At 49.9% G+C, this 15,914-nt stretch overlaps 1 protein-coding gene across 1 annotated transcript; it reads right to left on the reverse strand.

Moving 5' to 3' along the window:
• Nucleotides 1-1,039: 1,039 nt before the first annotated feature.
• LOC108962078 (lymphocyte antigen 6E-like) lies at nt 1,040-6,760 on the reverse strand. Its single transcript, XM_018914557.2, has 3 exons — nt 6,615-6,760; nt 4,415-4,534; nt 1,040-3,496 (listed from the first exon to the last, which is right to left on the reverse strand). Exons 1-3 carry the CDS (start codon nt 6,664-6,666, stop codon nt 3,339-3,341), a joined length of 330 nt encoding a protein of 109 aa, XP_018770102.1. The 5' UTR covers nt 6,667-6,760; the 3' UTR covers nt 1,040-3,338.
• Between the last annotated feature and the right edge of the window lie 9,154 nt (nt 6,761-15,914).

Consider the following 15,914-nt stretch of genomic DNA (forward strand, 5'->3'; position numbering starts at 1 on the left):
AAAGGTTTGATGTCTCTATCTCATTCCCTCCTCCCTCCCAGCCTCGCCCACACACATGGATCAGCACAGGGATTGATTTCTCCATGGGATTTGGCTGTTGGTGGCTCTGACAGCAGAGATGAAGGGTGACAGCCATCCTGGACCTGAAGGAACCACGTCACAACTCCATCCAACACGTCTCTGAGGTATTTAAACTGATCATTATCCACAGCCAGGCATTTATCATTCCATTTGGAAGTGTTGCTCCATCTCCATTCCACGTGATCCAGACACTGAAAGGGCTCTGTGTTTGCTTTGTGCTGCCTCTGTCAGTGCCATGCTCAGGGAATTCTTCCTCCAGGGAGCTTTTTCCATGCCTTGGAGGACAATATCTCCCCTCCCCTCTTGTCTCCATGTGTATCAGTTTGGGTATTCCATCCCCAGATTCCTGCAATAACACCGGGATGAGCCTCTGGAGCATCTTCACCCTGTCCAAGTCTTTGGATGGGGTCAGAGAAGCTCAGAGAGGTCTGGAGCAAGGAGAAAAAGGTTTTACAGACCATTTTTTTTGTTGTTTAGGATCCTCCAAAGACCTTCCCAATCCAAGGGGTGGGTGCTGCCTTGCAGGACACAGCTCGGGGTAATTTTCTGGGCAGCCTCATCCGTGTGTTAATGACTCTGTGGTCCCGACTGGCCCTAATTCCTGGCCAAAATTAGTGGCCGGGAATCACACCCTCCTCTCCTTCCTGCACGTCTCAGATGTCTTGGAGAGGAGTAATTGCCACCAGGGTTGATTGGCATTACGGGAGGAGGGATTCCCATATCCTTGAGCTGCAGCGGGAGTTATAGGATCATGGAATGGTTTGGGGTGGAAGGGACCTTGAAGATCATCCAGTGCCACCTCCTGCCATGGAAACAACTTCCACTATCCCAGATTGCTCCAACCCCTCTCCAGCCTGGCCTTGGACACTTCCAGGGATGGGGCAGCCACAGCCTCCATGGGAAATCCATTGCAGGGTCTCACTCCCTTCCCAATAAAATTTATTTCCAATATCCCATCTAAACCTCCTCTTTTTTACTTTATTTTTTATGTTGTTAAAAAAAATAACCCTTTATTCTTCAACCATGCCCTGGATGTTTTATTTTCCCTTTTTATTATCCATGGATAGAAGGAAGTTTTTCTGCAGCAAAGGCTCAGCAAATCAAGCAAAAAAACCCAGCCAGTTTTCCTTTAAAGCAGCAAAAAAATTCCCGACTGTGTTTCTCTGCAGGCTGGGGGAGCCTCTGTCTCCACGACTGCAGGAAGAATAAATCCAACCCAATGAAATATTAATTATTAGAGTCTGTCCAACTGGGATTCCTCAGTGCTTTCAGAGAGTGGAAAAATTCTGGCACGCAGGAGAAGAACAACACAAATCCCTTTTTGTTGTTGTTTTGTTTTGTTTTTGTGAGGAAATATTGCCTGATGAGTAAATTAAGAGCTTTGGGTTGAGGGTAAGGAGGAGGCTTGAATTGCTTTAGGGTGGGAAACAAAAATTCCTGACGAGGGTTGGGAAGAGATCGTGCTGTAAATAAGAGGAAAAGGTTCCTGCACACGGTAGGAGGGGATGAAGGAAAGCACAAATTGATTAATAAAAGAGAGACACACCCCTGAAAATTCCCTGTTGTGGAGGATTTGGAAAGAAATCCTCCGACCTGAGCAGCACCAGGCTCCATCCTGAGGCAGCCCTGCTCAGCACAGCTCAAAGCCCCTTTTGTCCCCGTTGTTTACCAGGCTTGGGTTGGAAGCACAGCACGGAGTGTCATCCCTTGGCTGAGGAATGTTTTGCAGATTTGGGAGCTTTGACTCGAGCTAAAGCATCCCCATGATTTTTCCAGGGCGAAATTCCTCCACAAAGTGCTGTTTAGGAGAAAGGAGAGGCACCCAGAGCACATCTGGCAAAGAAAAACCTCTGTTGTCTTGTCGTCGTTTATTTTTCCAGCCCCTTTTTACCCTCCTTTCTCTGCAGCCTCTGGAAACATCTCTATCAAATATTTGGCCTCTCTGGAATCTCTTTTCCTTGTAAACCTCTCCAAGTTTCCTCAGCAGCTCAACCCAAATGCTGCAAATGCTTTTCCTGAGGGGAAGAGAAAGAGGAGGCATCAATTTCTTCTCTCTGCTGACCGGGACCAGAGGGAACAGCTGGAGATATGTCAGGGAAGGTTAGGCTGGATTTTAGGAAAAGGTTCTTCATCCAGAGGGGCTTTGAGCACTGGAACTCCCCAGGGAAGTGGTGCCAGCACCAAGCCTGACAGAGTTTCAGAAGTGCTTGGAAAAAGCTCTCAGGCACAGGGTGGGATTGTTGGGTTTGTCCCATGCAGGACCAGGAGCTGGGCTTTGATGATCTTTGTGGATTCCTTCCAACTCAGGATATTCCATGATTACCCTGCTGTTGCTTTGGAAAATGTCTGAGGGAAAGGTGGATTAATGGATTGCTGGAAGACACAATTCCAGGCAGCAGGAATTGTGAATCCAGGGAGCTGCTGGCCCTGGGTGAGGCCGTGTGGCTCCAACAACAGCAAAGCAACGTGAAGGAAGGGATTCCCAAGGATGCTGGAAGTGGAGGTGGGGACAGAGGTGCACATAAGAGGAGTTCTTTTTGCCCAGAAGTTTCCACTCTGTGGCTCCAACTGCACCCAAAATAGGATAAAATTCCAGGAGAAACCCCTCTGGAGATGCAGAAGGAGCATCCCCCTCCCAAAGCTGCAGGACAGAGCATGACAGGACAGGCACTGAGGGCTGGAGCGTGTCCAGAGAAGGGAATGGAGCTGGGGGAGGACCTGGAGCACCAGGAGCAGCTGAGGGAGCTGGGAAAGGGGCTCAGCCTGGAGAAAAGGAGGCTCAGGGGGATCTTCTGACTCCCCAAAACTCCCTGACAGGAGGGGACAGCCGGGGATGGGTCAGGCTCTGCTCCCAAGGAACAAGGGACAGGATGAGAGGAAAAGGCCTCGAGTTGCTCCAGGGAAGGTTCAAGTTGGACATCAGGAAGAATTTTTTCACAGAAAGGGTGGTCAGGCATTGGAAGGGGCTGCCCAGGGAGGATGTGGAGTCCCCATCCCTGGAGGTGTCCCAGGAACTCCTGGATGTGGCACTCGGAGCTCTGTGGAGCCGCAGAGCTCAGGGATGAGAAGAAAACGAGAAGAAGGTTGGGAGGCACCACAGGACAAGACAATGACCACAATACTTTATCTATTCCTCATGTTTGATGTCCACACCCTCCTGGTGAAATCTGGCCGAGCTCTTCAGTCCTTCAGGGTCCATTTTCTCCCAGCAGCACCGGGCAGGTGAAGAAGGACACGGAATGGGACTCCCTGGCACCTCATGGGCGAGCCAGCCGGGGCCCTGGGCACGCACTGAGGTTGCACAGGAAGCTCTGGCAGCAGTAGGAGGTGTAGGTGGCCAGGCCCAGGAGGAAGTTGTGGTGTGGGCAGGTGCTGGAGCACTTCTTGGTGATCCTCTTCCAAAGGGACAAAAAGCCTGACCCAGAGAAGGGGGAGAGAGCGGGATTAGCAACGGGGTTTGTGGAGTGATCCTTGTGCAGGATGGAGTTGGGTGGATGAGTCCCACAGTCCCCCACAGCCCCAGAGATCAGCATGAGACCCATCCTGGTCCCACCACAGCCCAGGAATTGTTGGTGACCTCCTACACAAGGAATTCCATATCCATGCTGGGCATCCAGCACTTCCCGGCATGGATCCTCACATCAAGACTTTTTTAGGTGTACAGTGACAGCGTTCATTCCTGGATTTAAATCACATTCCCAGGCTTCTCTGCTTGAGGGAAATAATTCTGTTTCCCTCTATATCTGGCTTGGATCAGAAACAGTGTGACCAGCAGGACCAGGGAAGTGATTTTTCCCCTTTCTTGTCACTGGTGAGGCCACACCTCAAGTCTTGGTATCAGTTTTTGGGCCCTCACAGCAACAAAGAAATTGAGGAGCTGGAGGATGCCCAGAGAAGAGAATGGAGCTGGGGAAGGGTCTGGAGCACCAGGAGTAGCTGAGGGAACTGGGGGTGCTCAGCCTGGAGAAAAGGAGGCTCAGGGGGGACCTTTTCACTCTCCACAACTCCCCAAAAAGAGGATGCAGCCAGGTTGGGGTCAGGCTCTGCTCCCAGGGAACAAGAAATCAGGGTTCAAATTTATTTATTCTTCCTCTGAAGGGCCCTCCTTCTTTTCTCAATGTCCCATTGATTTTCAGTGCAGGAATAAAACAGCTGAACAGGAAAATCTCAGTGTGATGGGGAGGAGAATTCCAAACCTTTAGCACCGCCAGGCTGGGTTAGGAAGGGCTCCACCTCCAACTTGTGCTTCCCAACAACTCCTCAGCCCATCACAAACCCAGCCCAGACCTCACATCCCTGAGTGCCCAGGAGGGGATCCAGAGGCAGCACCTACCGACGCCCACGGAGGCCACGTTGGTGACACAGTACTCGTCCTTGTCCGAGCACTTCTCGGCCTTCAGGCAGCTCCAGTTGCTTTGCTCCCAGTTGCAGGTGTAGCAGTACAGGGCATTTGCTGCAGGAAGAGACACAAAACAAGGGAAAAGGGAGATGGAACCATCCTGGCTTGTGATGAGGCCAGGAGGAGCAGGGCAGGGATTGTCCCTCTGTGCTGGGCAATGCTGAGGCCACACCTCAAATCCTGTGTCCAGTTTTGTCCCCTCATGGCAAGAAAGACTTGGAGGGGCTGGAGTGTGTCCAGGGAAGCTGGGGAAGGGTCTGGAGCACCAGGAGCAGCTGAGGGAGCTGGGAAAGGGGCTCAGCCTGGAGAAAAGGAGGCTCCAGAGGGACCTCCTGGCTCTCCACAACTCCCTGACAGGAGGGTGCAGCCAGGTGGGATCAGGCTCTGCTCCCAGGGAATAAGGGACAGGAAAGGAGGAAAAGGCCTCCAACTCCATTAGGTTGGACATCAGGAAGAATTTCTTCATGGAAAGGGTGGCCAGGCATTGGAAGGGGCTACCCAGGGAGGTGGTGGAGCCCCCATCCCTGGAGGTGTCCAAGGAATAACTGGACATGGCACTCAGAGCTCTGGTGGTAATCAGAGGTTGGACTTGAGGATCTTGGAGATCTTTTCCAACCTAAATGATTCTGGGGTTCTGTGAAATGCCAGCAGCAAAAATCATCCCCTACTTTTCATGGAATCCCAAATACACAAGGTGCAGCTCTGATAAAAGCTGTGGAGCTGAAAGACCCAATCCACTCTTCCAATGCCATCCAGCCTGGCCCTGGACACTTCCAGGGATGGGGCAGCCACAGCTTCTCTGGGAATCCTCTTCCAGGGCTTCACCACCCTCACAGGGAAGAATTTTTTTTTCCATATATCCAACCTAAATCTCCCCTCCTTCAATTTGATAGGCTGAGGCCACCAAGTTTGCTGAGATGCTTGGAGCAGGGAAGGGCAGGGACTCCTGGAGGAGTTTCCAAGGATGTCCCAAGGCCTGGGGTCACTTTTTCTAGTGCTGGGGACTATTAAACTGCAGCCTAATTAGGCAGAAAGCACTGGCAGATGAAGAGGGTTAATTGGGACCTCCACGGCTTAGAAAAGCCAGGCTCCCACGCCTTTGTCTTTGGGTGGGACATCAATGCCCCCAAAAAGAAATCCAGAACCTCGATTAAAGGACAGAGAAGATGAGGAAAAGGTGATTTTCTACTCTTTGCTGTGGGAATTCAGCCCTAAAACACATGCAGTGAATGCTTAATTTTTACTGCCTGGATAATCCAACGTGGATTAGGCCAGGCTTCACTTTGGCACTGAGGACAACCTCCCTGTCTCCCGGGCCTTGTTAACACTTGGAAATCTGTCAGGATCACTGTTCTGGTGAATGAACAAAGCTAAATAGCAGAAAGGTATTCTTAGGCCACAATGAGCCAGAAATAACTATTCCAAGGATTTCTTTTTCTGCACCAGACATGTGGCACACTTCCAAGAGCTGGCAAAGCCTGTCCTGCTCTCCAAAATAAGGAAAAGGTTTATTCTCTCTGCTCTATAGAGGATATAGGATCATATTCCTTAAAGAAGGCTCTTATTTAATTTACCATCTCTCCATGAAATAAAACGCACCATCTATAACACAATTACTATGCAAATACCCACCACCATTAACCCATTCAGCCCACATCCCAGCTTCTCTCAAATCCCCTGACTTTTTCCCAAAATCCCTGAAGTCAGCAAGCTGTGGGCCCTTGGAGATGGGTAGAAACAGCTGCACAGGGCCAGATGTTTGAGGTGTGGCCCTTGTGGACCAGGAACACAGAGCATTGTGCTGTCTTCATCAAAATTTAGGAATAACCACAGCCTTGCACCACCCTGACAGGGAAACACCCTGGAAAGTCTCTCAAAGGCAGACCAGTGGGAACTGCCTCCTTTTTTCTGTCTTGTTTCCATAAAAATCCAGCAAGACAGGGAAATTTCCAGCAAAATAATTAAACTTTTCAAACACCCAGACTGAGATTCTAGATTAAAAAAAAAAAAGCCAAACCAGTATTGTATCCTTCACCGGCACCATTCCAAGAGCTGAGGAGCTCTCCTCCATGATTTCTCTCCCTGGATATGAGGCATTCCATTCAGTTACACTTTATCTAGGAGCAAACCTCACCTTGAGCTGCAAATAGGACCAAAGCCAGCACCGCAAGGAGGGAGAACTTCATCTTCTCCCGGTCGTCTCCACAGCCCAGGAAAAACACCCTCACCTGGGGACAGGATATAAATCTTCCCTGCCTTTGGACGGGGTGATGAGGAAGCCAACAATTTGGAAAGAGTGGGCAGGGATCATGGATTAGATGAGAGGCCAGGAATGCTCGTGGGTTGTTTTCTCACCTCGGCAATGCCTTCAGGCTGGGCTGGCGATTCCAGGGAGCAGTGAAAGCACTCTGGGAATTCACACCATTTATTGGGATTAATCCTTTAATTCATCTCTGGTCAGGCTGGCATTGCTGTTGATGTCTGGGTGGGGGTTTTGTTCTGATCATCGCATCTGTGGCAGGTATCTCCTTTACTCCGAGGAAAATGGGAACAAGTGGTATAAATTAATGGAATTGTCTGGGTGGATTATGCCAAGTCCGTTTCCAGGGTTAGACTTGGAGAACTCCCAACATCTCCAGGCAGGGTAAACCAAGCTGGATATTCACGGGGACAGGAAATGCATCACTTGGTTACCTACAAAGTCTTAAATCATAAAATCATCAAATGGTTTGGGTTGGAATGGACCTGAAAGACCATCTCATTCCAACCCCCTGCCAGGGACAGGGACACCTTGCAGTGTGTCCATCCAACCTGGCTTTGAACACTTCCAGCAAGGGTTAAAAACATCTTTGTCCCCTTTTCCATGGAGCATCCAATTCAAAGTCCTGTTTAATACCAGTCGGACAAAAACGCTCCCGGCCTTTACAATTTCTCAGCATGAAAGGGGTGGGGCTGGAGCTGACAACTTCATCCCTTCTGGGGCTTCCATCTGGCTGCCTGTCCCACTTGTGCCTCCAAGAAAAGAGTTACCAGGATGTTTAGTGCTGGACATCAGCTGACACCTCCATGAATCACCAAGCCACCAAGGAGCCAAGGGTGAAGCAGGAGGAGCCCCTTGGAGTGAAGCCACTTGGGCCATCAGGTGTCTGCTAATCCCTTCCCTCTCCACCCTGCAGGGAAAGGGAGCAGAGACTGACACAGCCTGGGGTTTAGGAGATGGAAAAGCAGAAGAGCCAGAGGGTCCAAAAACACATGGAAGAAAAATGGATGAGGCAAGGGTTACAATGATTGGGGGTCAACATGATTTTCTTGTCAGGAGCCAAGTGAGATGAGCAAAATTCCCTGAAATAGAGGAGATGCTCATCCAAGACATTCAGAGCATCCAGTGGGATCAATCACTGACCACAGTGAAGGCACGGCCAGAGGAAGTTCAGAGACACCAAAACCCACCACAACTTCCTTTCCAAGGAAACAAAAGCTGGGGGAAATCTTCCAGAGAGCTTTTTTTGCTCAATTCACAGATATTTCGGAGGTTTCTCACACCACCGGCTCTGCTGACGTAAAACTGGATCAACAGGATGGGGAAGTCATCCCTGATAACCCCAGGAGCACTGGCCAATCCTCTCCCATGGATCTACACCTGGGTGTGGAGAGGATAAACCACATCTCTTGCCCAAGAGATGAAATCGTGCCAGGCTCGGGGACTGCGTGCCCCAGGAATGCCAGAGGGAGGAGGTGTGTCCGTGCTGCCAGGTGTCACAAGGCAGTGACCAAAGGGCAGGACCTGTTCCAGGGAATAAGGATTGGCCAGCCTGATTCATCGTGGCATCAGGGGTGACTCTCTGGGGGAGTCTGGAAGTCAGCCTGGGAAGGCAAGGCTCAGCGTCCTGCAGCAGTGGGAGCACCCTGGAAAAGCTCTGTCCTTTTGTTTTCACCAGTTCTGGCTGGTTTTTTGATGAAAAAAAAGGGAAAATAATTGTGTTACTCTTCAGTATGATTGGGATTGTGGACTCTCCAGCCCTGGAAGTGTTCAAAGCCAGGTTGGACAGGGCTTGGAGCAACCTGGGATAATGGAAATTGTCCCTGCCCAAGGCAGGGGGTTGAACCAAGAGGGTCCTTGAAGTCCCTTTTAACCCAAACCATTCCATGCTTAACAATGTTTATTCCCTCAGTTCCAAGGACTGATGACACAAATAATCTCCCGCCTGACACAGATCCAGAGAGAAATCACAAAATCCAGATTAAAATCTGCTCCTCGCTGACAGCCAGAAGAGGATCTCCAAGGCCATGGGAAGTGGTCCACCACAGCTCCACTGGCAGGAGAGGTTTGAGGGACAGGTGGGATGATGGACAAAAGTGCACGATGGGTCAATTCCCATTCTGGGGGGTGCCAGTGGCCCACTGAACCAGATTTTTGGGAAGTTACCATCCCGGCCCTGGGGATGTGTGATGCAGGTGTGAGGTGTGGCGCTGCCATGGCTGGCATTTCCTCAGGATGGTGGTGTCACCCTGGATGGCCAGCACATGGAAGCAGCATGACTGGAGCATGGAAGGCTTGGCTGGGTCAGGGCAAAGATCTGGAAAAAAGGTATCCCAGTATCCACAGGCTACAGCTGTGGCAATAAATTGAACTTTGCCAGGACCATCTCCAGCACAAAGTCCAAGAGGTGGATATCAGTCTCTTGGGAATAATCCTTCCTTTGTGCCACCTCCTCTGTTTTATTCCAGATATTCCATGGAGTAATGATGATTGGTCCATCCTAGAACCTTGCCAGGGAACGTGCCAACCATTAAACCAACTAATTAAATGCTGTGGATGATGTTCCAGACCAGGGATGTTCCTAGCAACTGTTTATTTCCCTAGCTCAGGTTCATCCTTGGAGATCAGGCCCTTGCAGGCATTTGAATCACATCCTTCAGGATGATAACTTGATCCTGGATTTTACTCTTGGCTCTGGAACACTGCAGTCATGACTGTGTGAGAGCCATGGAAATGTGGCTTTGTTTGCCTGACCTCTGGAATGTTCTGGCTGTTGAATCCTCCTGGATGTAAAACAGAGATTGGAAGTCAAGGAAGAGGGATCTGCTTGTTTTTTGGGAGCCTTATGCCAGGTTCTTCTCAAAAATGGCCTCGGAAAAGTTTTTTTTCCTCCACATAGGAAACACAGTGATGAGGAAGGACAGAAACATCACGGGACCTTTTCCTGTTAAATGTTCTGAAGTTTTTACAGCTCCCCTGTGGTCAGAGGGTGACACACCTGCCTCATCCCTGGCACCTCAGGAGATTCCCAGATAATTCCATCTAACCCTCTGTTTTGCCATTCCCCACCCAGTCCTAGCGCATCAGAGGTCACAGGATGGAATTGGTTCTCAGCTCCAGGGATATTCCAGCCCTAAATAAAACCCACAGAAGAAATTTCAGAGTCTTGCTCCCCATCCTTCATTTTTTGTGGAGTTTTTGAGGGAGGAAAAGGCCAAATATGGCACCACTTTTTGCCAGGAATGACAGCACTTTGGAGGACAGGCAGCCCTGGGAGAAGAGGAACTGTGTATGTTGAGCACCTCCTGGAAGAGTGAGAGCTCCAGCTCTTCCCTTCCTCGACCCAATGACAGTGAAAAGTGATTTTTCCCTCCCTCTTTTTTTCCATCCCTTCTCCACAGGGATTTCTCTGCGCTGATCCTGCAAGGCTCATGCTTTGCATCCTGGTTGTGACCTTGTAAAAATGAGGATACCACGGTGAGCTGCCACCACCATGCCCCCGACACAGACCTGGCCTCACCTCAGACCCTCACAGGTGCTCAGATTCCAGGGAAACCAAGAGGAGCTTGGAGTTCATCCCACACAGGTTCCCTTTGCACGTCAAATCATGGAAGAACTTGATCCTTGTGGCTGCTCCTGCCCAATCCCCCACACTTCTCCCCATTCCTGGACATTCTCCATGGCTATTTCCATGGGGAAGAGATCAGGATCAGGAACCAAGTGTGGGCAGCCCAGGGCTGGGATACACCAAGGTGTTGAAATCCTGAGAATTTGCCCTTTGGCTTCCTCTCTTCCAAGCAGGGCAGGAAAATGATGCCCCAGGGCCATCCCAAATCCCTGGTTATGGATATTACCTGATTTTATGGATTCTCCGGAGCTCCTGTATTGCCCAAATCCCAGCTGGATCTGGATTAGGTCACAAATAGGATTATAGCTGGGGATTAATGGGGGGGCTCCAACAGCCCTTCGAGCTTCCCTGGGGCTGGAATCACTGCAGAAGAGCTGCCATGGAATCTTTACCAATAATACATGGAAAACCCATGCACAATTCCAAGGGCTGTCGAACAGCTGTCCACACTCTTTAATTGTTAATGTGTTCCTCAGCATGGCTTTGATCTGACCAAGTCGGACCATCCCTGAAAATCTCAAATCCAAAATCCCAGACCTTCTCCAGAGAGGACACAGGAACAATACCACTGGAGCTGTAAATCCATTATTTTTCCAAGACTTTTTTGCCATAAACCTCCTGAAATTTCCATCTGGCTGAGACACGCAGAGAGCTGGAGCTGTGCTGATCTGGATTGCATCTTCCTCCTACTCACTTCCATTTGTTTTATTCCCTGTGCAGTTCCATGAACAACCTGTTCCCAGCCACCAGCCCCGCTATGAGTCAGCTCTCCATAAAAAGAGAATAAACAATAAACATCTTGGAATTGGGTTTTTCTTTTTTAATGGTAGATGTAGAGGGGATGTTTATATGAGGTATTGGGGAAAAATTCTTCCCTGTGAGGATGGTGAGGCCTTGGCACAGGTTGTCCACATAAATTGGAATCCCTGGAAGTGTCCAAGGCCAGGTTGGATGGGGCTTGGAGCAACCTGGGAGAGTGGAAGGTGTCCCTACCCACAGAGGATGGAACAAGATGAGCTTTTCCAACCCAAACCATTCCATGATTCTGAGGAATCGGGATGGGACAAGAAGCTTCCAAGGGCACTTGAAGTCAGTTGGCCAAGTTTTTCTGGGAGCTGTGACAGCAAGAAGGAGAAGGAAAACCAACCTCCAGCCCAGCTCTTAATATATCCCTCTCTACTGACTTCCTAAATAGCCCAGGATGGGGATTCCTGGATTTCTGCATCCAGCCAGGAGAAACCACTCTGTGAGGACCAGGACCCCAGTTTTGATTGTCCAGTTGGGGTCAATTCTGGAGCCTTGGGAAGGGCTCGTTCCCACTGTGCCCACGTGGATTTCTCTCCTGTGACTCCATAGAAGATCCTGAGGAGGAAATGCATCTCAAGGATCATCCAAGTGCTGCCTACTCCAGCAAAATAAAGACTAGTCCTGTGCAGAACAACAGGGGAAAATCTGGATGGAGGCTTTTCCATGAATGGTAATTCCTGTTTTGAAGACAACTCATAGAATCATGGAATTGTTTAGGTTTTTGAGGATCATCTCAATCCAGCCCCCTGCCATGGACAGGGACACCTTCCACTGTCCCAGGTTACTCAGATCATCATCCATCCTGGCCTTGGACACTTCCAGGGATGGGGCAGCCACAGCTTCCATGGGAAACCTGTGCCAGGGCCTCACCTCACCCAATCATTCCCTACCTGCCCTTCTCTCCCATCCCACATTTCCCCTCCTCCAGACCTCCAAGCCAAATTTCCCCATTCCGTGTCCTTGAATCAGAGGCACAAATCCTTCATCCCGTGCTGAATTATGGCTTGGTGCTGCTATTTATACAAATCTACAGCTGCTCCACACAAAGCTGAACAAAAGCAGAGCTAATTAGCCAGAACCACTTGGTCAATTAGGAAAATTGCTCTTCCCACTCAGCCAAGATTAAAAAAAAAAAAAAAAAAAAAAAAGCTGCAGGCAGGTCAAGACAAAATCAATCCAAGCAAATCTAAGAAGCCTCAATCCAGAGGGAATGGTTTGTGTGGAAAGGGCTTTAAAGATCATCCAGTTTCACTCCTGCCATGGGCAGGGAGACCTTCCGCTATCCCAGGTTGCTCCCAACCCTGTCCAACCTGGCCTTGGACACTTCCAGGGATGGGGCAGCCACAGCTTCTCTGGGAATTCCATTCCAGCCCCTCACCACCTTCACAGCCAAGTATTTCTTCCCAAAATCCCATCTAGCCCTGCCCTCTGGCAGTGGGAAGCTATTCCTGGTGTCCTGTCCCTCCCTCCCAAGTCCCTCTCCAGCTCTCCCTTCAGGTATTGAAAGGTCTCCCTGGAGCCTTCCCTTCTCCAGGCTGGACATTCCCAGCTCTCCCAGCCTGGCTCCAGCCCTTGGAGTATCTCCATGACCTCCCCTGGCCTTGCTCCAACAGCTCCACATCCTTCTGATCCCAGATCTGGGCACAGTTCTCCAGGTGGGTCTCACCTGAGCGGGGCAGAGGAGTATCCATAGAAAATACTAAATTAAAGGGATAACGAGCAACCTTGACTTGGATTCAAACAGGAAGACCTGGCTTGAACGATTCTCTGTTCTATTTCTGGAATTTTATCTCCTGCTTTTGTCATTTTTGTGCTGTTATTTTATTTTTCCCAGCACACAGGAGGGCCCTGTGAGGATGACCCAGCACAGCCCCTTGGAGGAGCTCTGTCAAATGTGAGAACATAGAGGAAAAATCAAACAAATAAAATAAATAAAAAATACATATAGCCTTTTTTTCCAATCACAAAAGGGAGTCAGGGGTTATGCAGCCTCAGTTCAGCCAGGTTTTTGCTGAAAGAGCCACACTCCAAAGAAAGCTCAAGTGGCTGGAGAAAAAAAGGAATGAAATTATGGCTGCAGCCTTTGCCTGTGGGACAGTCTAATCCAGTGGAGAGTCCCACAAGCAAAGGAAGTGAAGACAATTTTTTTAAAAAGGAATTGTGACGAATTCCTGGGCTTGGAAGAGCAGCCAGACCTCCTGGGTCCAGTTTATCTCCCCTCACCACCTTCATCTCCCAGCCCTGCAGCAGCAGAATTTGGTTTGAGGATATTTGAGTTCATTCCATGCCTGTTTTTGTCAGAAATCCAGTATTGGACCCAGGGATGCTCAAGAGAGGGGTGGAAGTGGAGGTTTAAGCCCTCCAGGTGCTCCCTCCAACTGAAGTGCTCCTTCTGGCACCAGGAATGATCTGTGGGAAAGCCAGAGTCTGTTTCTGCCTGGGGGACAGCCCAGACTGGAACAGGAGCCCCAATTAGGGCTGGTTGAGTTAATTGCCACCCCATTCTCCTCCACTTTGGCAAATCCAGCCTTCAGAAGTAGAAAATCCCAACAAAACCTTGAGAAAGAGATGGGAGAGATTCCGCAGAATGAGCTCACTCGACTCCAAGTGACCCTGGGAAGGGATTGGAGACTTCCTTGTTGTCCCATCCTGCCAGGAAAATATGTCTGCCCTGTTTCCAAGAGGAAGTGCAGCCTGGATGCCACCCACCCACCTGGAAACTCGGGATTTTTTGGGAACTAATCATCTGTCTGCCTCCTGCAACACAGGGCAATCCCAGGGAACCTCTGGAAGTTCCTACAGTCTGGAGACACATCACATCCCATCACTTGGAAGAGGCACTTTTTACACTAGGACAGGGGGAATGGCTTCCCACTCCCACAGGGCAGGGTCGGATGGGATACTGGAAAAGAATTCTTCCCTGTGAAGGTGGTGAGGCCCTGGAACAGAATTCCCAGAGAAGCTGTGGCTGCCCCATCCCTGGAAGTATTGAAGTCCAGGTTGGATGGGGCTTGGAGCAAGCCCCTTCATGGCAGGGGAATGGAATTCCAGGATCCTATCCAACACAAACCAATCCATGATTCCATGATCCCTCTTCTTTCCACACCCACAGCAGCAGATGGAATTCAGGAGCCTCCCTGCAGCGGGGAGAGCCTTTATCCCAAAGCTTATTCCCGAGCCAAGCCAATCAAATCATAATTGTAGCTTAATCCTAGCTTGGATTAAGAATATTAACGAAGTAATTTATTGGGATTTCTCCTGCCCCAGCCTGCAATGGCTCAGGAATAAAGTCTGGAGAAGCCAATCTCCGGGCTTGGGACAACTCAGCTGAGCTTTTCCGATTCTTTTTTTTGTTTTGAGTATCAGAGGCGTCCACTGGCCAAAAATAGGGATCAGAAGAGCCAGGCTGGATGTTATCCACTCATTCCTCGTGGGAGACCCAGGATGTGCAGCCATCCTCACCACAGAGCCAGTGTCAGCTCTTTCAACGGGTAAAAACCTGAGATCCTGGAGTTTCATCCTTCCTTGGAAGCCTTTCCTATGCGCTTCATTACCCAGTCCTTGCGTTTATCCCAGGAATCCGATTTCTCCCAGGCTGCTTTCCTTGCAGCCACTTTCCTTGGCATCAGCGCTTCCAAACACGTGGCCTGGGATAATGGCTCTGCAGTTCGGGCTTATTTTCCATCCATCTGAGCCTGGCTGAGTGTGAAGGGACAGAAGTCCAGGGAGTTCTTTCAGCACATGTTTTATTTATGCCAAACCACAGCCACGCTCTCTTGTCTCCCACTAAAAAAGGTTGGAAAAGGAAACGTCTCCATTCACTGAGCTCAGAGACAGCGTCTGAATCACAGCGGCCACAGCCTCAAATGTCCTTCCCTTTCCTCTCAAACTGACAAAACATTCCCTTCAAAGTTCCTCTTCTCTATTTCCCTCATTTTTGCAACACCAGACCTCATGGGGAGAAGGGCAGGGAGGAAAAACCCTCTGGAAATCCTTCACCTTTTTCTTCCTCAAAACCCCACCGGGGTTTCCCGCCTTTTATGAGTCTGGCAGGCTGCAGGTAGGTGGTTTTCCCTTCATCCCATCACTCCAGGGACTGGATGCAAGGGGGAAGCAGCAGCAGAGCAGCAACTGCTCCATCACCTCCCCTTCCCTCTCAGCACCAATTAAGATAAATCAGCCGAAATCCCACCTCTCCTCAAGTCTGAAGGCCCCATCATCAGGCAGATGAGAGAGCAGCCAAGCAGAGCTGATGAGTTCCCCTCCCCAAAGTGGCTGAGTCACCATTCCTGGAGGGATGTAAAAGAACGTGGAAATGTGGCACTTGGGGACATTGTCTTGTGGTGAACGCAGCAATTAACGGCTGCACTTGATGAACTTAAAAGGGCTTTTCCGACCTAAAGGATTCCATGATTTAGATCATCTGATGGGCCAGGGGAGGGGGGGAGCCCGGCCATCCTGAAGCTATGGAATGTGGCTCTGGAAAACAGGAGGCTGATGAGGTTTTTGTATCTGTGAGGACCAATAATCAGTTGGGCACGGAGCAAGATTCTGACTCATCCCTCTGAGAGAGACGCGGGAAGGTTCGTGATGTGCACAGCTCTGGCCCATGGATTTATGATCCCGAATCTCCAGGATGCTGATGCAGAAGCAATGAGCAGGGACGGATCCCACTGGAGCTTCCAGCTGCTCAAACAGCTTCTGTGGGAAGAGGAATTGCTTGTAGAGCCATCTTCAGA

This window comes from Serinus canaria, chromosome 2 (genome assembly GCF_022539315.1).
Source record: "Serinus canaria isolate serCan28SL12 chromosome 2, serCan2020, whole genome shotgun sequence".
Classification (NCBI taxonomy): domain Eukaryota; kingdom Metazoa; phylum Chordata; class Aves; order Passeriformes; family Fringillidae; genus Serinus; species Serinus canaria.